General features: G+C 41.0%; 1 protein-coding gene across 1 annotated transcript in view; it reads right to left on the reverse strand.

Annotated features, from left to right (window-relative positions):
- The window catches only part of dip2ba (disco-interacting protein 2 homolog Ba), a 47797-nt gene extending 28449 nt beyond the window's left edge, over nucleotides 1-19348 (reverse strand). The window contains exon 1 of the mRNA XM_074644487.1: nucleotides 19084-19348. Within this exon, the coding sequence (XP_074500588.1) occupies nucleotides 19084-19171 (88 nt within the window). The 5' untranslated portion in view covers nucleotides 19172-19348. The remainder of the gene's footprint in view (nucleotides 1-19083) is intronic.
- Nucleotides 19349-21787: the final 2439 nt, after the last annotated feature.

The following is a 21787-nucleotide window of genomic DNA, read 5'->3' on the forward strand; positions in this document are numbered from 1 at the left end:
TTAACGCCAAAGTTTTCCATCTGTTTTGTGGTCAGAGCACAGTTTCTTTAATTAAAAACCTACCAGCAATTTGATAAAAGCAAAAAGTGAAAGTATAGAGGAAGCACCCTGGGTTATAGATGAATATGGCAGTATGGCAGCAACCCAGGTTCCAGACGATGAAAACACTCCCAACAGTGTACCACAACGGTACAAACGAGGAGCCAGCACAGTTTCCGGGGATCTCAATAACAGTCAGAGGTCACTGCTGGGCTAATGTTTCCTCTCTTAGACAGAATGATGAGCGTATAGTTGATGCTAGCAGACAGGAGAGAGTCTGGACTGTAGTTAACAACATCCGCCCATCCACCAACCTGCCCACCACACACAAGATTACAGGCAGATCTTGAGAAACTAGCAAGAGTACACTAGATTTTTAAAAACAGTCTATCGCTTCAGGCCTCCCTCCAAAGCCACTCCCACCTCTATTATCATTATGAACATAAACATATCATAATGACGTGAATATGGCTATTGTTAGTACTCACGGCTGTCAAGCTATCAGCTTGTGGAAGACTCTGGTGACGCGCAATGAGTGCACGGGCAGAGTGCACGCAGATAGACAGGTGGCAGGTAGGTAGGCCGTCCAATCATTATATTCAGGCCAAATGAAATGATTGAACAGGTTTATTACTGCCTACAGATACCAGATTTTATTCGATTTTTTGGTCAGAGCATTTGATTTATTGATTGCTGCCGAGATGAAATGAAAATCTCAACTAATATAATAAAAAATATTTCTAATATCTTTACCAACTCTGCCTTTAAAGTCAGTAAAATACAGTGCAGAGATACATCATTTGTGTTGTGTGTCCGTGTGGTGGGGGGTAGTGAATGGCTTTAGGAGTCCGGGATTAGCCTCCCATCACCCCAACGACACCGAGATCATGTATGAACAAAAGACACTGACTCAGATTTTCACTTCGCTGTCAAGGATGTGGCAAACATCACAGATGTTTCATCTCATTAAATACGGTTTGTGTTGTTTCCTGTCGATGTTGCACACCCAGAACACACCCATACTATGTATTACCTCCATACATACACAGACATATTCATCCCCCCCACTGGCAGAGCCCTGTAATTACTGTGGGCAGATTAGCCTGGTGGCATCCAGCGCTGGGAGGAAGCAACACGACTGCTTCTTTCACCCAGTTTCCTCTTGCCTCACAGTATCAGTTCCTCTCCCTGCATGCGCACACAGGTATCTGACAAACACATGACTGTACTCACACGTCAGTGAGGATAACTACCTAGATTACACAGATAGTGCTAAATAAAACCTCCCTTTTACATCATGAGGGTCATCCAACGTTTGCACTTTTGGCTCTAACCTAATCTGTAATCTGAGATTACATCTAACCTAACAGATTACATCTCTGTCTGGGCATTTGTGTGGACTTGTGAAAAGGACAGATGACAAAAACGTCTGAACTGAGGCTAGCCTCCCTCCGAGCCCGGCCCGTAGCGTAGGACCGTCTTCTAACCCCGTGAGGTCACTGTCGGGCTTCCAGCCAGCGATACTGGTTCGATCTGCACAAAGCCGTCTTTGTTTATCACTGGTTTATTGTCTGTGAGAAATGAGATGCTAACGTGCAACGCTGTTACAACTCAATCTCACGAGAAATAGATACCAATAAAAGAAAGCTAGTCTCCCGTGGAGCCTTGGTGAGCAGATGACAGCGAGAAGACACACAGAGCACAACCACAAACAGAAATACTCACACCAGCAGCCACAGTACGCACATTTACATGTAAATACACACATAAACACAGGGGCTGAGAAAGGAACTAACGTCACCCACAGGATCTTATTTATAGAGCAGAAACACAAAAACAACGGGCAGACTGTGCTGAGAACATGGCTAAATAGCACTCAGCAGGAAACGCAGATGAATGTGCCTGACACCAAGGCCATTAAAGGCACCTGGACGTTAGTTAAAGTAGAGGTTAGAAGTTTATTTCCATAGTTTAAGCTTTAAAATGGATGCAGGCAGACAGGAAGAAAAATAGTAAATCCCCATTTGCACTTCCATATATGATTTATTCTTTCATTTTTCATTTTAATACTGTGAACTTGAGCTGAAACAGTTTATTAATCGATTAATCAAGTGAGATAAAAAATAATAAACGGCGACTATTTTGATCACTGGTTAATCATTAAAGTAATTTTTCAAGAAAAAGCAAACATTTCCTTGTTCCATCTTATAAATTGTGAGGATTCGCTGCTTATCTTTGTCTTGGGCGATAGTAAATTTAATATCTTTAGGTTTTGGAGTCTTATTCAAGCAAGCAACAACGTCAACTTTAGGAGATTGCAGTGGGTATTTCTCACACTTTATGGACCAAAAAATAAATTGATTGTTCAAGATAATAATCAGCCATTTTATTGATACACGGAAATCATCATTAGTTGGAGCCCGACTGTGAACATACTGTTTTGATCAGGTTGTCTGCATTTTAAAACTTGCTCGGCCAATTGTCAAAAGGATTTTTTTTTTTTTTACTTCCTCTTCTTTTTCCTTCACACCGTTAGGACTGTGACGTTCTCACGGTTAGGACTGTGTATAACTCTCAGATCCAAGTCTGCAGGTCCTCAGCAACTGAATCACAGTTATTAAATATCCGCAGCAATCAGGTCTCACTCAGGGTTTTTTTTTGGTTCATGTATGGGAAAAGATTGAAACATTTTATACAAAGGCCTCTCAACTCCAGGACCAATGTTTTCCACTCCAAAAGCAGGCCTAATATTCCTCTGGGACCTGGTTAGCTCATGTGGGAGGGGGTTTCAGGCAGACAGAGGGGATGAAGTAGTCTCTGGATGGAAGAAGATATCTGCCGCCGAGCTGAGAAAAAGGCCGGGGGAGTGTAATTTCTCTAGACAGGATCTTTGGAGACAGGAGATTTGGTTTGTATTTGGTTGCATAAAGGGAGGAGCCAGCAGGTCATGATGACAGTTAACTGTCACAAAACCAGAAATGTAATAGTCGATACCAATACCAGTAAAATTCCCCGATCTCGATACCTAATTAAATACCAGTCAAGTTTTCAGAATTTTGGCATCGACTTGGTGCCAAAGTATCAGTTCTCCTGACATCCCTGAACTGAAATGCCAAATCATGATTGAGTACGAATGGGTCAAAATATGGCTAGTTATCATTTATCACTTTACATTTTTTTGTCTAACTTCTTCAGTCAGACCCTTCAGCAGATCAATAAATAAAATAATTTTTTTGCCCAGAATGACTTCAAATACTTGATAAAGTAGCTGCCAGTTGATTCCCCATTATCATGAACATCAACAAGACAACTTGTTCTTCTCTATCTTTTCTCTATATCAGAAAGAATGTTGTTTGGTTTTCGTGGTATTTTGTGATTAGTATGATGGCGAGTATGATTATTTGGCTTATTGGATTATTTCATTTTAGTCTATTTGTTGCTGTGCAGCCATTATCTATTCTGGGTTGGTGTCCTTTTGCTATTCTGAGGCATTTTCTTGTGATAAACTCAAAGAGAAGAATAAGCAGACAGAGATCTACATGCTAGCACAGATCAATTCAAGTGAAAAAACTCCAATGTGGTGTAACAATCAAATATGTGTAACATCTGTGTTTGCCAATATATGGAGGGTAATGAGTTCAGGGAGTGAGCAGCACAGAGGATGTAATGAAAGGTGCGAGTGGTAGTGTTGAAAAGTCAAAGGGAAACCATGTAAGTGGCATTGGTGGCACAGCAGCAGGGTGGGGTTTATAGGAAACTAGAGAGAAAGACAAACTAACAATGTGAGACAATCACACATTCCTTCAGCTAAGCCTTACAAACCTCAGACTTTTTGTCCCCCACTTTCAGGTGTTAAGGTAATAAAGTGGTAACGTCTAAGCCAGGTATTAAGGTCATAGAACATTGGCGATAAGGTCTATATGGCGTAACATGTTGGACCTTTATCCAATCATAATCAACCATTGTGTAAACTAATTCAAATTAAATCAAAGCGATCTGACATGCAGCCCGACTTCCAGCTCGCCACAGTTTCAGAATAAGCTGAAAATATTTGTACACTTCTTAACGTGTGGGTTTCGAGCAGTCTGCTGGGGGGATTCAACTCAGCAGGTTGAGACGTCTCCCCGGCGCTGGCTGGCCAGCACATTGCATTTCCTCCAGTGCACTGGCTTCATAGGTTGTCTTGGAAAGGCCCGGGTTGAAAGTGGCTTACAGCTCTAACCGTGAGATCCCTTGCCCGGACCTCGCGGCTTCCAGGGGCTGTGGAGTGCTTGTTGTACTGTGTGCCCTCTCTCCCTGCGGGGAGGGACGGGGCTCCCGGCGCGACTGTCAACCGGGGCGGACTGTCCTCGGTGCGTCACGGGTCTGCGGCAATGTTGGCGACCCACCCGTCTTGAAACACTGGCCCTGTCTCGTTTACTATGCTTTGAGATTGGGACTCTTTGCCCTGTCATCACTGTTCATATACAACTAATGTGTTTGTGATTAAACTGTTTACAAGAACACAAAGTTCTTCATAAGTCTAGCCTCTTCATTTTGCTCTCAAAGTGCACCAGATTGATGTATTTAACTTTAAAATGTAAAAAAGTTTCTTCCGGGGGAGCATGACCTCTGACGCCCCTAGAGGGTCTGATGTCCACCCACCACAGTCTCTCAAAATCCTGTGGGGAAACACTGTATTACGTCATCTAAAACTGGATGTTCCCCCCACTTCAAAAACCATTCCAGCGCCGCTGACCGACACACACATAAACATGCTGGCTAATTTTAAATCCAACCCTCCCTGACTCAGACCACTAATCGTTTCATCAAATCAGACCATCCTGTGTGGGATGAAAACACTTCGGCTCAATTGTGTTGGTCATACTTGGATCAAAATTATGAACTGAAAGAAACATCCAGCAATCAGACTGGACAGTCGGCATCCTGAAGTTGTTTTTGCCAAAGAAATAAAACTAATGTTCCTTCCAAGCTTTTAAAGCATTCATATTGTGTTTGAGTGCAGACTGAGTATTGCCCTACTTCCTCCATTACTTCTATTACATTGTGCACTTTATATTGGCAGAGACTGCACTCTTGAGCCAGCTGTGTGAGTACAGTGGAGTTTTGAGCTGGAGACAGTTACAGCATTGAGAAAGCCAAACGGAAGAAGAGAGTACATTCGCCAACCAAAAAGTCTAGAAAACCAAAATGTTTCTCCATAATCACTGATTCCTGACTTCTTATATCAAATCGGTGTGTCTGTGCTTCTGGTAATATACTTTCACACGCTATATTGGGTCGCAGTATTTCCCTGAAGACAATAACAGTCGAGCTGTACAATCTTGGCAGCTGTTTTATAGATATACTAAGAACACATTACTTCATCAAAGTGATAAGACTGGTGAACAACTGTAGATGGTTCACGGCTGAGTCAGACAACTGACGTCAGACAGCCACAAGTGGGTTGTATGTTAGTAACAGTAAAAGGTTAATGGAGTTGCTTTAAGCACCCCACAACCTCAATGAGCTGTTAGCTGACAGGATGCATGTTTGTGGCGTTACTGTGGGTGCACAGATGAGAGTGAGACCACAGGAGGTTAGAGGCCAAATCCCAGATTGATTCCTGGTCAGATTAGTTGGCTACCCTGCCACTCACTGGATTATCTGTCACCTATAGTTACTGCACAGAAATTGCTTAAAAATGATGTTGAATTGGAGTGCATTGGTAGCCGATTGGTTACAGCGCATGACATATGACCGCATATCGCAACGTCCCCCATTTCTACACTGTTATCTGTTAAATAAAGGCGAAAATGAGAAGAAAAAAAAAAATACTGAATGGGGGATATCATACCAATTTGATGATTTCTTAATAAACTCTTTTCAAAAGGAGACATTTTGACTTGTCATAGTGATTAAAGCACAGGTGTTATTAATGAAGATTGATTACACCTGTGCTTTAATGACTATAACAGGGTTCCCACTCTTTTCTAAAGATCATGTTCAGTGATGATCTAGCTGGTATGACAGACAGGGATCGCGCCATACACTAATAAGCTCCTCTTTGTGGAAGTCTGATTTAAAAGACGTGCAGTCTATGGCTATAACATATCTATGAAATCATCTCATCATGTGCTTAGAAATGATGACAGATTAATCATAGAATAATATAATAATACAAACTACCACAGTTACCAGCCAGCAGTGACTAATATTTACATTTGAAGGATAATGTAACTTACATTATTCACAGCTTTGGCCATTTAAGTTCCATCTGGCATGTGCTACCATGTGATGTGACTTGGGAGGGGGGGTGTTCACAGCATTTCCACACCATAGCAGCCTATTCCAAAAACTCTCATGTATAAACTACCAATATGACCCCAAACATAACTTTCAGATGGCAATGTTATCCTTTTTGGGGAGCTCTGATAGATAGTCTAGTAGTTCATTCTCATAGAAAATAGGAGAATGTTGAAGTAATTTTCCAGGACATTTGACTTTTTCTCTCATTTTCTATGCGTTTTCCATGACTGGAAAATTGGTTTTCCAGGTTTTCCAGGACACGTGGGAACTCTGTTTAATGACATTCAATTTACATTCGCAGCCAGTTCCAGGGTGTCACTGGTACTGTGCATGCTGGCACATTAAACTGGCTTACTGGGACATGTAATAAAACTGAGCCATTGTTATAGTTATTGGTAACACCTGTTATTGTGTTTTTCCTGCGATGACAAGTCAAAATGTGTGCTGTGAAAAAAGCCTGTATGGTGCCGACAAATGTTGACAGAAAGCCAGTTAAGCTACTACAGAGATATTAGAAGAACGATACCACTCTCTCATGTAAGTATGAAGAATGAAACCAGAGCCAGGAGGCAGTTAGCTTAGCTTAACATAAAGTTTGAAATATTGGTATTGTTCATGTTAGTTTACTGTAACACTCGCATTGCTTACTGGGACATCATTAATGTTATTAGTAACACCTGTGCTTGTTTGTAATACAGATGTCACTAGAACCGATACTTCGGTACCAAGTCGATGCCAAAATTCTGAAAACGTGACGGAACTCGTTTTTCTACAATACCGCTTGTACCGTAGGTTTCCGGGGATCAGGGCTCCAGACTAACAGTGTCCCGTTGTCCCAGAGACGATTTACCTGATAATGCTACATTGTGAACAACATATCTGTGTTGAAATCGGCAGGAGGAGAGCTAATAACATTAGCTGTTAGCAGCCGGCGGGTAGCACATACCTGCGTGGCTAAATAACGCAGCTAAAAGCTAACGTGCAGAGGTTGCATTGAGTGACATTATGATGCGTTGAAGCTCTAGTCAGTAAAACTGAGTACTGGGCGAAGGTGAATTATAACGTTACCATCCATCCATCCATTATCTGTCACCGCTTATCCTAGAAGGCGGGGTACACCCTGGACAGGTCGCCAGTCTATCACAGGGCTGACACATACAGACAGACAACCATTCACGCTCACATTCACACCTACGGGCATAACGTTATCATGATGTGTTCAAATGTAATCTTGTAAAATTTAGTTTTTGAAGAGAAACTTGAGGCGGATCATAAAACCAGTACACAAACGGTAATAAAGGAGTGTACGTTGAAGTACATGGGTTTTAATGTTTTGTTTTTTACCGTCATATTGAATTGGGTATCAAGAATCGTGGAATTTCACTGGTATTTGTAACGACTACTACATTTCTGGTATCTTAACATCCCTAATTTGTACTATGACAAGTTAAAATGTCTGCTGTGAAAAAGGCCTGCTATTCCAATGTATAAATGTACCTGTGTGAGTTATTTAACCATGAGGGTGGTGTAACCAGGTCAGTGGGTTGACTCTGACTTAATTCAGCACACTGTAAAGAACAGGGAAAAAACACAAAGTAGACACTAATTCAGACAAAGGCACGCTGGTCGGTTAACTGCATGACAGACCAGTATTTCGGCATTGCTGGGTAACCAGAGTGCATTGAGCAGTTGATGTGAGCCAAAGATATCGAGTTTCCCCGTAGCGGTGTTGTGGTTAAGAGATACACGGGTCAGAAGTGTGGACAGACCTGACCTGAGGTTCACTTGTACATCAAATGAATGTGGTCAGAGAGTACACAAGACAAAATATTGCCAAACACCTGCTATATGAACTGAGCTTGGCTTAGTAACGTCCTCAAGATGACATGCACCAATTATGCTCCTTGACTCTGCTTAATTGCTCATGGATGATGGGTTAATATAGGATATTAATATAGCAAGAGGAATGTTAACCAGGCAGCTGGCTCATTAAATCAATATTAGAAGCTCATAACAAGCCAGGAGTGGCCTTTGTGAAGCACTCACATCCTGAGGTGTTGAGTCTACTGCTGACATTGAAACCACGCAGGCCTTATTGCCTACGTTCCACTCTCTGGACAGCTCGCGGTCCTGACCTCCCACCACCCACTGCTCACAGTCATTAAACAGCCTGTCATCACGATGGGAATCTACCGCCGCTCTGAAAATGATGCCTCTGAATGTGTGGGGATGCTCAACAAGGTGAGACACTAGAGGAATGTGTAAAAGAAGATGCAATGTGGTGGGAAAATAGGCTGCATAAATGCCTGTCAAGCTGTAGAATACACAAACCTTTGCGTCAGTGAAAACATTTTACTTCACGGGGAACTGTGAGGTCGCAGGGGAGTTGTAGTGAGGGGATGTTAGCAACAAGCTAGTCGCTACGACACAGGCCGGTGGGGGATTAGATGGAAACATAGTGATTGAAGGAAAGGTGAGAGACTTGACAGTGCAGCAATTAAAACTGGTTTGATTCTGAAACAACTTAAAGGTGCTAAATATGGGATTGGGAGCATTTCTATTGCTTCTCAATGGCTCTCAACATGGCGACAGTGAGCTGGTGGCTTATAGGTAACGGTGCTAGCAGCGCTAAAAGTGCTAACAGTGTAAAAAACGTTGAAAGTGCTGATAGAGCTAAGAGTGTTTACCCGAGGTGTTTACCACGCCACACCGTGCCGCTTCAAATACCTTTGAATATTTCTCACCAAAGCTTTTAAGCCCGAAAAATTTTATTCGAGACAGCCATACTGAGAGCTTTTAGAAAATTACGTGAAAATGTTATTCTATACTTTCATTTTACATTAGTATGGGCATAATTTTGTATTCAGACACGGTATTCTCACTTGACGACACCAAAAACTCGCTGTAGTTTCTGAATCGTGACATTATCTACCTCAGGTGTCTCCAGACGTAGGACTGGGCAAAATGACGATATCGTCAAAACGATATAAAAATGTCTATTGTATGTATTTTTTTATATCGTTTCTATCGCAATATAGGCTAGGCCTATATTTATTAATTTTTTCTCCATAATTTCACTTAAAACTGTAATGTTCCTTTTGCACTCAAGTTTTTAAAATGAGAAAATACTCTGTACTTTTAATTTGCAAAGTATTTCATTCACACAGGAGTATACAACAATAGGCTTTATCATGTGATTATTTCATATAGACTATTTATTTATTAAACTACCAGAAAACATGCTATATTGTAATATATATTGTTATCGAGATATGAAATTACCTATATCGTGATAGAAGATTTTAGCCATATTGCCCAGCCATATCCAGTCGTAGCCTACAATCCAACTAGTGTGCAAGTAGTATGAGCCTCAAGAGAAAGTTTTGTTGGGTAATCTTGGGCTATAACTTGAAATCTAGTGGCTGACTGTTTCATCACAACAACAGCTAAGTGATTTTAATAACATCCAGACAACAGTCATCAGTGTGTCGTCACTGTCTGTGGGAGCATGTAGCGCCACACAAAGGAGAAATACTGTGATGATATACTGTCACTCACTACTCGCAGTGGCATGTGACTTATCTTTAGCTCTACAAATCATCTAAACAGAGTCTAATTCAGTGCTATTACAAAATCTTTTCCAACACTTATAACAGTCATAAGATCAGGCTTAGCAGCTAACAACTAATCTCCAGGAAATAACTGAGGCCAGAACTGTAGCTGTGATTCAACCTAATGCTTCCGTTCAAGGATATGAACATACAATACAGTTACAACACTACCTGTGCTATTGACAGTTTGGGATTAAGAGGTTGAAGCCCCACCCGTTCTATGTGTTTTCATGGCCTTTGTTTTACCTCTTTCTCTGGGGAGTTGAATTAAAGGGGTCCATGACTACAGGCCAAGCTCCAGCACAATGTGCTCTGAGGGGCCAAGAGGGGAGATACACATCAGCTTGTTGAAGGGGCTTCCTAAGGACTTCTACTCACTGGGTATTTTTTGCGATAACCCTTTGGCTCCGCACAAGAATTAGGAAGAGAACTATTCAAATGCATGGCACAAATCCAAAAGGAAATTTTTTTTTTAACAACGGGTCAATGAGTGACCGACAGAGAAAGCAGTTGACCTTTTGGAAACTTTCATTGTACATATACAGCAGGACTGATTTACCCCTGAGCTGTGGTTTCCCATCAGCCCTTCCTGTGACGCAGGCTGCGCTTTCATATATAGAAACTGACCAGCTGCTGAGAAATCACCTCTTGTTCTACAAAAGGCTGTGATGATCAGCTGTGGCTGATCAGCTGAGGAGACAATGAGAGAGAGAGAGAGAGAGAGAGAGAGAGAGACTATAAAGAACTTGATTTATAACAGACAGCAGGTTTATGGTCAGAAGAGTTAATATACCTAATCATAGTTACAGATCATTGTTAATATAATTTCATTACTGACAGGAAAAACAATTTCTTTAAAGATCCAAATCAGCAATGTCCCTTAAAGCCAGGCTTTACCGTTGTCTGGTCTGGGAGTTGTCCGTGTTTCAGTCTAACAACTTTAACCCTTTCACAGTGTGTTTTCAGTTCTTGAAAGTTAATGATAACTTTTTTGGTTGCCAAAAAATGTCGGGTATACATAGTTCCACCCTCTCGTGTCACTTCTGTTTGCATAAAAACAAGAAGCGACAGCCAAAAACCAAGATGCAGAACTCGAGGCTTCAAAACGGCTGTCCACAAACCAATAAGTGACGCCACAATGACTACGTCCACTTCTTATATACAACCTATGATTCACACTTCGTCACACCAGCAGCCAGATAAGGTTGTAAACACTCCCTACTTGCGCAATAATAACATAACTTTGACAACCAAATATTCATTGTGATGAAGTACTTGTGTTAATTTTCATTTCATCAGCAATAATGTTATGTTAAGTACACACAATGTGTAGGTAACATGCCAAAAACATTTAAAACCACTGGTGTGATGCTTTAACAATTAGCATACCTATAACAACTTTCTCCATAGGTCAGAGAGCAGGCTGAGTGGCCTGAAAAGGGCAACTCTCAACAGGCCGCGGTATTTCACACACAACCCATGGGCGTAACAGTGACCCACATGTAGCAGCCAGGCAGCCGGTTGGTTGGATGTGGAAGTGTTTGCTACTGGCTGCTGTCTACTAGCCAGCAACATTAGCCTCAGCGAGAAAGAAATACACACAATTAGGAATGACTCCTTGGGACTTTGAGAGGGTGGCCTCCGCTGCAATAATGGCAGAGCTTTTGTGTCAAAGAGATGCTTGTTTTCTCCTCCTCAGGCATGAAAGCGAATTTGTCTTGCCAGCCAGGTCTATTTATATTCACAAGAGCATTCTTCAGCATTAGCACAGTCACATGGCCCCGCTGGGCAGTGGATAGTCTGGCGATACATTGGAGGGGGCTCTGCATCAGCTCCCACATGTCTGACAACAACCAAAAGACACAAGATTTCTCTTTTGCCATCAATGAGTTCATTATTTAGCCTATGAGGTGTAAATCAGAGAGTGAATCAGTCAACGTTGTTTGGTGTGTCACAGCCTGGGTCCCTGACTAAATGACTGCAGGCCACGAAAGCACTCAGTGATTGTGCAACGCAACATCCGAGAGTTGCTTCACCCTCACCGTCACCGTAGCTGGGATTACAGGTTGGTCAAGGAGTGAATGAAGGTGGGTGTTGGTAAAGACTGGGAGAATGGGTCTGATATCACAGAATCCCCATGTCATTCTTCACTTATCATGAGTCACAGTTTGCAAACTCAGTAAACAGCGTGGCTAAAACCGGTTCTCTCACTTTGCGGTGGATGGATGTGCCCTCGGAGAAGAAGACACGCCTAATTGCAGTGACTCACGGGAGTTACAACAAGCGGGAAACAGGCCTGCCTAGACTGTTTTGTTTTTCTGCTAACTGTGACATACATGAGTAGGCTACAATATCTCATCAACGGATGAATGATAATGTTTAATGGAATGTAGGAACTTCTCCATTAACTTGCCTGCCTCCACAGGAAGGTCAAAGCACAGCGTCAGAACCATTTCAGTGACGTAGTCCTGCTCAAGAGTACCTCAGAAGAGAGGATGCTTGGTAGCACAGGTGCTTCAACCGAGGCCCTTCATGGCACTCTATAAAAATTATCCCACTATTTCATGGCTACAATGTGTCATCTCAGACTTCAACAGTGCCGTAACACATATTTCCTGACACTGGGGCAAATATTTGTGACAATATGATCATATTGTGTTATCATTGGGACTGTCAATCGACTCAAATATTTAATCGCAATTCATCGCACATTTTTCATCTGCTCAAAATGTACCTTAAAGGGAGATTTGTCAAGTAGCTAATACTCTTATCAACATGGGAGTGGGCAAATATGCTTGATTTATGCAAACGTCTTTATATCGATTACTGGAAATCAATTAACAACACAAAACAATGACAAATATTGCCCAGAAACCCTCACAGGTACTGCATTTAGCAAAAACATATGGTCAAATCATAACATGGCAAACTCAAGCGCAACAGGCAACAACAGCTGTCAGTGTGCTGACTTGACTATGCCTTGCCTCAAACTGCATGTGATTATCATAAAGTGGGCATGTCTGTAAAGGGGAGACTCGTGGGTACCCATAGAACCCATTTTCATTCCCATATCATGAGGTCAGAGGTCAAGGGACGCCTTGAAAATGGCCATGCCAGTTTTTCTTCGCCAAAATTTTGTGTATGTTTGTTCGCGACAAGTTAGTAAGACATGGTTGGCACCAATGGATTCCTTAGGTTTTCTAGTTTCATATGATCCCAATAGCTTAACACTGGCTTTAAAACTGAGCCCGCTCCAACCTCAGAAAGATCGGATGCGTTAGCGCATTAAAGAGATCAGTTCATGAAACATCAATCCGATTATTTTATCTGTAATACTGTGTACATTTACCTAGAGCTGCAACGATTAATCGATTAGTTGTCAACTATTAAATTAAACACTAACTTCTTTGATAATTGATTAATCGGTTTGAGTAATTTATTAAGAAAAAAGTCGTTAGTTGCAGCCTTAACATACCGTAATATAATCAGTATTAGAAATACCTATTCTTGATTTTTTGCCATATTGGGTGGCCCCACCTGACAACACATGTGAGCTTGTTCAACAAGTTGAACATCTTCTACTGTAGAGAGACATGTGCATGTCTGGAGGGCTGATGAGTGGGATGTCAATGCATCTCCTGGCACTAATTCAAAGGAGTCAGGTTGTCTTTTTTTTCTCCTATGCATGCCTCGACTTCTACCTGGGGAGCATAAAGAAGTCACGAACCACACACACCAACACACCCACCCACACCCACACCACTCTGTGAGGGTGTCCTGATATTTAATGAGAGCATACATGTGAATAATTCAGCCTACAACAGGTCTGGAGGAGGAAACGGGAGCCATCATTAACTATTCACAGTATAACAGTATTATGACAAGTGGACACACACACAATCACACATAAAGTAAGACGTTTGCCAAGAGTACCCGACCATCTGCTTGGACCTAAGGCCTTGGCTCCGAAGCTATGAGGAAGAGGATTTGTGCATTTTGGATTCTGACCTATTGGGCGCTAATAAAAGCATATACTACCCAAATATCTACACAGAGAAAGAGAACTTGATATGAAAACTCTTTTCTGTTGAAAGCTCATTTTAATGCGGTGAGAAATTATAGTAGAAGTTGTCTTGCAAGCAGGACTGAGCAATAAATTGATTTTATTGTTTATCATCCTCATCTTTGGACACATTTTTGAGGAAATTATAGCATTGCGTTCCAGCAATACTATAAACAAACACACAGGAAGTAGTCAACTAGTCCGTAATTGCGATGTTCCCGATTTGCTCTGGCTGCATGTCATCGTCTACTATTCGCCTCCCCTTGTTTCCTGTCTCTCTAGACTGTCAGTTGTCCAATAAAAAGATGCATATAAACAGTCTTTAAAAAGACAAATTATTGTTAACATATTGAAGAGATAATGCTGTGATAAATAACAATGTCAATTCTGAACATATTGTCCACTCATATTTGCAGGACAAGAGCTCTAACATTTGGTAGAGCTGTTGTATGACGCCTGCAAGAGTCAAATGCTGTGATTTCAGCTTTACAATCAGGGTGAGAGGCCATTATTCCTCTTTTCGTGCCAGCGCAGACCTCCACCTTGTAAACAAGAGCTTTGCACCACATGAGCTTGAGTTTGAGGAAGTCTATCACACGTCTGTAATCTCAAAATAAGCACTTTGTCAGACTGTTTACGAAAACAACAGTTTGCTGCGTTCGTACATAACACGGAGGGGGGAAGAGATATGTTTGTCACAGCCTTCCTCCCAGGTTGGGAGGAGAGTCTTCCTCAAGGATCCATCAGGCTTTGTCCTACACGCTGTCACTGATGGCTAGGGGTCAGGAAGACGGATGGCTGATACAGACAGGGTCCATATCAGTGCTGTCATCCTCTGCTGAGGGCCCTCGCTCTTAATACAAAAAACTGAGCCAAGCCGGCTTTCTGCTGCATCTGAGAGCATGCTGGGTAACTGGATGATTGGCCTAGAAAGGAAGCAACTGGCAATAATCTGAACTCTCTGTCTGCACATACTGATCACAGACGCAAAGCACACAAAGAGTAAGACTGTATCTCCACATAAATACTAGGGCTGGGAGGATACACCTATCTCCCGATTCGATACTATCACGATACTTGGGTGCCGATTCGATATGTATAGCGATTTTTAAGTATTGCGATTTATGTTAACTTTTTTAACACTAGACCATGGGAAAAAAGTTTAATCATACACTTCTAGGGACTTTTACTTTGGAAAATATCTAAATTGATATGGTAAAAATGTTTAATTTCACCACCTATGTATTCAGAGATGTCCTGAAGTCAAATATATCAGTCATTGTCAGGCATTATTTATTAAATTTTTTCCAGCAACCTAAAAATCAAAGACATTTCCCTCAAATTAGTGGTATTTTCTTTTTAATGTATAAGGGACATGTCATGTTTTATACTTCTGGTGAATACAATCCAATCAATCTTATTTCCATTTATGTATTTTGTATAGACAGTTCCCTTTGTTAACACCTCATTTTTGAAAACCGGACATAGTCACACACGTTTACTTCCTCTCACTTCACCAAGTCCGTCGCTAGCTCTGCCATTAGCTCCGTTCTCTTTATACATCCATGGTCTGCTCCATCGGGGCCGTTTGAGTGCATTTAACATAAATGTCAGTGTATGGGTGCTTTACAGTCATAGCGTCGGCTGATTTGACCATGGAGATGAGAGTGACGGCTGGCTTGACCGCACGATAATGCAATATGATAACGTTTCCTGTCCGTGACAGAGTTAGCAAGCAGCTTTAGCCATCATGTCTAGCTCTGCTTTTCCTGGCAATGTGTGAAACACAAAGAGTTTCCATACTTTACTGTATGTGTAGTGTTTATCACTTAGGATTTAACATGTGAGGGTGCAGGTCGTATCGACCCTCTGCCATTTCATACTTCCTTGTTGCGGCCAGCTGTGGTTTGATTTGGTTGACGGATACGGAACAGATATGACGTCACGTTACTCAGACTACAACAATAAAAGTGGTAACTTCCTTCTACCTCTGCATAGACTCCTGTCAAATATCAAAATGGTATCTCGGCTTGGACCAACAGCTACTAACTCACAGACAAAAAACTAATCTGTGTGGAATTTTGCTTGTGTCAGCAGATTTCTGGTGGTGGGGGATGTCAACCAGGTAGACTGGTTCCAGGGAAGACCTGACATGACCTTTTACTCCTGGTTCAGCTGAGAGATGGAACGGTGAGAGGGGTGAATCACTCCCCTAAGTAGTACACACTAAACGTCATCTTCTCAAGTATGACCAGTCACCAGCCCCTCCCTATACTCTTCCTATGGAGGCGGCTCATTCCGACGTGCACACAAAGGCTGGGTTCAGCTGAATGGCCTAAATGGCAGCAGAGCTCCTGTCCATGGCGGCTCAGACCAGCTGAATGGTCCTCATTGTGTCCCCATGGTCACAGGGGGCTAGCAGAACTGGGTTGTTTTTTAAGAGGCCATTTGGCAGGCCTGTGTTCTTATCCGAGCAACGCAGGAACAGGCATTTCCACTTGGTTCAGAGGAGGGCTTGTTATGGACTCAAGAAAAATAACCTACAAGTTGATGACATGCCGCATGCATCCAGTCATAAAAGGGGCTAGCTGGCTTAATACATACACACACCTAAAATATTGCAAACATTAAAATGTTTATCTATCGTGGCAATCCAAAAAGCATTCACCAGCTCTGTTGTCAGACAACCAATATGTGGAAATACATACAATGAGTAAACATGGCCGCCATGGTAATGTGAATATGATTGTTTCTTCTTGTGCAACTTTCAAGTCTCACATGTTTCTCACAAGTACTTGCATGCACCAACAAGGAAGAGTCTTCAAAACAGTTCCTGTTTCCAATTGCATCAACACATGAGAGTCACCAGAAATAAAGGTGATGTTTTTCACTGTAATCTATCACCACAAGCACGTCTGAGTCCAGACTCAAATACATCCTGATATTCAGCTAAATCAATGACTGGCTGGAATCTAAAATATGTGCTTATCAATGAAGGGGTGGACAAAAACCTATATCATCCATCCATCCATCCATCCATTATCTGTAACTGCTTATAAACGTCTTTTTCTGTCTAATCCAGAAACTTAAATAGCTTCATCATAGTGATAAAAAAATCATAAAACAGTCCTGATCATTGATTTATAACATTGGCCACAATACACAGAGAGATGCTTAAGGGATAGTTACCACAGTATAAATAATGTATAAACAATATGGACAAAAATCACAGCAGACAAATTTCTATCTATCTACACATTACATACACATCACATCATATCAGCCTTAAAATGACATTTGACATAACAGTGGTAAATGGTCAGCCTGTAAGTATAAACCCTTTGTAATTTATGCGCTAAAACATCCAAAACTATCATTATAACTCTTTAACACATGTCAGGTCAACACACTAAATACTGGCTGATCTACACCTGAATAACACATTAACCATTAGAGGTCAATTAGCTCTTTGCAGATGCAATACAAGACATCAACGGTCCCACTCCATTATTCTTATAATTAGGTTGTAGATATGCATTTGTATTTGTTTTCATTGAAGAATGATATGTATTATAGCTGTCAAATGCAAACAAAGTATATTGTTAAGGTCTTATTACAGACATGACCTGCATTTATATTAAGAGTCTTGCAAAAATGCATATCAAATATTGGCTATCAGTTTCAGAAACCACATCACACCCCTAAAATAACCAAACGTCACACGGATAAGCAGACACTAAGCGGGATGACTGGATATTCGGTCAACTCAGCTGGAAGAATGTAGCCCAGGTGCCATGTGGCTGGTGGAGATGGGGGGGTGTACTGTCACTGGGATGTGACAGTGTGTTTCAATGGGTGTAGAGCAGGACAGCTGCTCTGGGGGAGGGGTCGATTGCTTTGGATGAATGAATGAATGAATGAATGGTTGAGATATTTGCAAACTACATTAAACAGACACATCCATCACCCACCTAGAGCAGAACAAACACCTGACACAGATCTCACACTATTTGACCACAAAGATTGAGGGTAGTGAAACCCATGATGAGCAAACCTGTAATTCCCAGTGATAGCAGGTTTACACAAGTGTACATCTTGTTGATAATTACTGACAGTCATTCATAACAGTCTGTGTCTTCACATGACAACCAGAGCAGATGATGACTGGAGGCCTTGTCATTTACATTACAACACTAGTAGTCACAATGACTCACAGTTTTTACTGCAATAAAACAGCTTTTTTTCAGCTGAAACCTGAACACAGGTGCCAAGTACAAGGCTAGTAGATTAAACTGGAAGTGTTCAAATTCCCACTATATTAAGAAGTATCACAAAGATGACAGGAGAGAAAGGGTCAAGCCCCTGATAGCCAGACCTTTCCTCTGGCCATCACCAGACTGTCAGACACACACACACACACACTACAGCTATGGGTTTGACATTCAATATCACAGCAGATGATGACTGGAGGCCTTGTCATTTACATTACAAACAATGACTCACAGCATTTTACTGCAATAAAACTATTTTTTCCAGCTGAAACCTGAACACAGGTACAAGGCTAGTAGATTAAACTGGAAGTGTTCACAGATTAATCAAATTCCCACTATATGAAGAAGTATAACAAAGATGACAGGAGAGAAAGGGGTCAAGCCCCTGATAGCCAAAAGGGTCTGATAGCCAGACCTTGCCTCTGGCCATCACCAGACTGTCAGACAGCTACACACACACTACAGCTATGGGTTTGACATTCAATCTCACAGCACATGAGGAGATTTAGCACAGAAACTAATCTTTAAAATTTTAAAAACAAGCCACTATATGGTTTAGCAGCAGACACGAGGAAACGGATGAAAGCCTTTCTCTGCTGCTGCTTGTCATGCACTGCTAGCTATAGCACATCCTGTGTTAGCACAAAGCTAGCTCCAGTAGTCAGACGTTAGCTCCCATTCAATGTGCTGTGAAGTGGATTAAAGGGAGGACAACTACAGGTTTACTGGATGCTGGTCAGCCCAGACACATGAGACACATAGCTAGCTTGAGAATACAGCATCTCTCTCTCTCCACCTCCTCCTCCTTTACCTTCAGACAGCTCCAGATCCAGCTCAGCCAGTTGGTCTCTAACCTCTTTAGGCAGGGCGGATAAATCCCCTCCTCGGTCCGCCATCATCACTGAAAACACGAGTACTTGAGTCTAGTTGAGAAGGACACGTGAGCGTAATAAAATAATAATGAAAATAAAACGCCCTCCCTCAAGAAGAGAGAAAACAAGCATCAGAGCTGGAGAGACAGAGACGGTCCATCCGCACGGCTGGTCTCCTCCGCCATGATGGAGAGAAACTCACCAACTGCAACCAGCGAGCAGCGGTCACGTGACCGGCTTTAGCTCGCGCTGCTCTGTACGTTGATTCACTGCATCCATGGAAACAACATATTGAGACTGCAGCGCCTCCTGGTGGCTAACAGGCACTGACACACACCTGGACAGCACTGGACTAGTTCATCATGTTTATTCTCACTCTATATAATAGAGTATAATATAATATAATATAATATAATATAATATAATATAATGTAATATAATATAGTAAAAACTTCCCCTCATGGTTATCCCAGTGCAGGGGTCAGCAACCTGCAGCTCTGGAGCCACATGTGGCTCTTTAACCCCTCTCCAGTGGCTCCCTGTGGATTTATAAAAATGGAAATGAATAACTTTTAACTTTTTAACTTTAACTTTTTTTCAATTTTTTGTTTACATTTTCATTTTTATTTATCATTGTTGTAGGTCTATGGTACGATGGTGGTACGACGGAGTATTAGGGCCACATTGAGGAAAATAAGGAGAAATGAGGAGAATAATGTCATAATATTATAAAACAGTAATTTTACGTGTTATTTGCTTTTTTTCTCGTAAAGTTATGACTTTATTCTCGTAACATTACGATTTTTTTCTTGTTAAGTTACGACTTTATTCTTGTAATATTATGACTTCATTCACGTAATATTACAATTTTTTTCTCATTAAGTTACGACTTTTTTCTCTTAAAGTTATGACTTTATTCACGTAATATTACGACTTTTTCTTGTTACGTTATGACTTTATTCTCGTAATATTACGACTTTTTTTCTTGTTAATTTATGTCTTTGTTCTGTTAATATTATGACTTTATTCTCGTAATATTACAACTTTTTTCTCGTAAAGTTATGACTTTATTCTCGTAATATTGCAACTTTTTTCTCGTAAAGTTACGACTTTTTTCTCGTAATATTCTGACTTTATTCTGTAAATCTCAGATGTTTTTTTCCCTCAATGTGGCCCTAATACTCCGTAGTACATTAGTTCTTTGGCCCTCACTGCATTACTTATATACTATATCCTTAGACTATAAACTGTGTTACCTTCATCACAATGATCAAATGTTTTGCGGGTCCAGACAGATTTTTTTATTTATTTTTTTGCCTAAAATGGCTCTTTTGATAGTAAAGTTTGCTGAACCCTGTCTCAGTGGATTCACGCAGAAAAACGTAATGATTTGGCAAGATAATAAGAGTGTGAGGATTTGTCACCTATAACACCTACGCTGTGGCTAAACAAGGGTGGAAAAAGCACCAGAATATCCTACTTAAACCTGGATTAGGAATTAACCAGGCAGAGCGGGCAACTGCCCATGGGCCCCAAAAGGTCCCAGGTTCACTGTGTGGTAATTTGATTAATTGCACATTTGAGTTTACACAAGTGATCACACAAAGAAATTGACTAGAGCTGCAACAATTAATCTACGGAGCCCCCCTAGACCCCTAGGAGAAAAATTTTACTGTAAAGATTATTGTCATTATTGATTAATTATAATATTATTTCCTTGATTAACTGTTTGATCTATAAGAGTAAAAAATAATGAAGAATGCCCATCACAAATACACATTAATCAAGGTGATGTCTTCAAATCTCTTTTCTTCTTTTTTGTTATTTTGTTGAAGCGGGAAACAGTAAATGTTTGAGTAATTAATTAATTTAATTTAATCTATTGACTGATCAATTAATCAACTAATGGTTTCAGCTCTAGTAGACTGTTATGGACGCATTAACTGATGGACACTTAAAGGTGAAATGCCACATATAAGATGCACAGAGTGTGAAGAATTGGGGGTTTGCAGCTCATTTTTGCCCCATAGCAGGTTAATCTGACCCTGTTCCTACTTCAGATGAAGTACTTGATTTTAAATTGTTCATATAAGAATACTTCAAAAGGCCAACATGGCATCGTGACTGTAACCATTATAAAAAATAAATATACCCTTCCAACCACTCCCTCTGCAATTAAGGGCCACTTACAAAAAGTTACGATCATGTTTTCCTTATAAGAAACATGGACATTGTCTTATAAGGACAACGAGCTTCAAAGCAAACTTGACATAACAGCGTAATTGTAGGCTACTGTGTCACTTCTGTGACTCGAGAGCAGTACAAAAACATCAACTTAAAAGCAGGGCTGTAGCAAGGATTTCAGAAATACTGAAATCATGAGTCCAACCTCTAAATACACACCACACATCCTCAGAAGAATTCACATATTTTAAAGTTAAATGTTTGATTCTATCTTCAGTACATGTTATGTCCCAGCATTCCCTTCCTCCACACTACCAGGAATAAAATCCAATACGGAATCATTTTATCTATTTATCTCTTTTGGTCCAAAAGTAGTCCAATTTAAACATTTAAAGTGTAAAAAAACTAGAATCAGTCTATACGATGCTCACAATGTGTACGTTGTCGCTACGTGGTCTG

Source organism: Sebastes fasciatus, chromosome 8 (genome assembly GCF_043250625.1).
Source record: "Sebastes fasciatus isolate fSebFas1 chromosome 8, fSebFas1.pri, whole genome shotgun sequence".
Lineage (NCBI taxonomy): Eukaryota > Metazoa > Chordata > Actinopteri > Perciformes > Sebastidae > Sebastes > Sebastes fasciatus.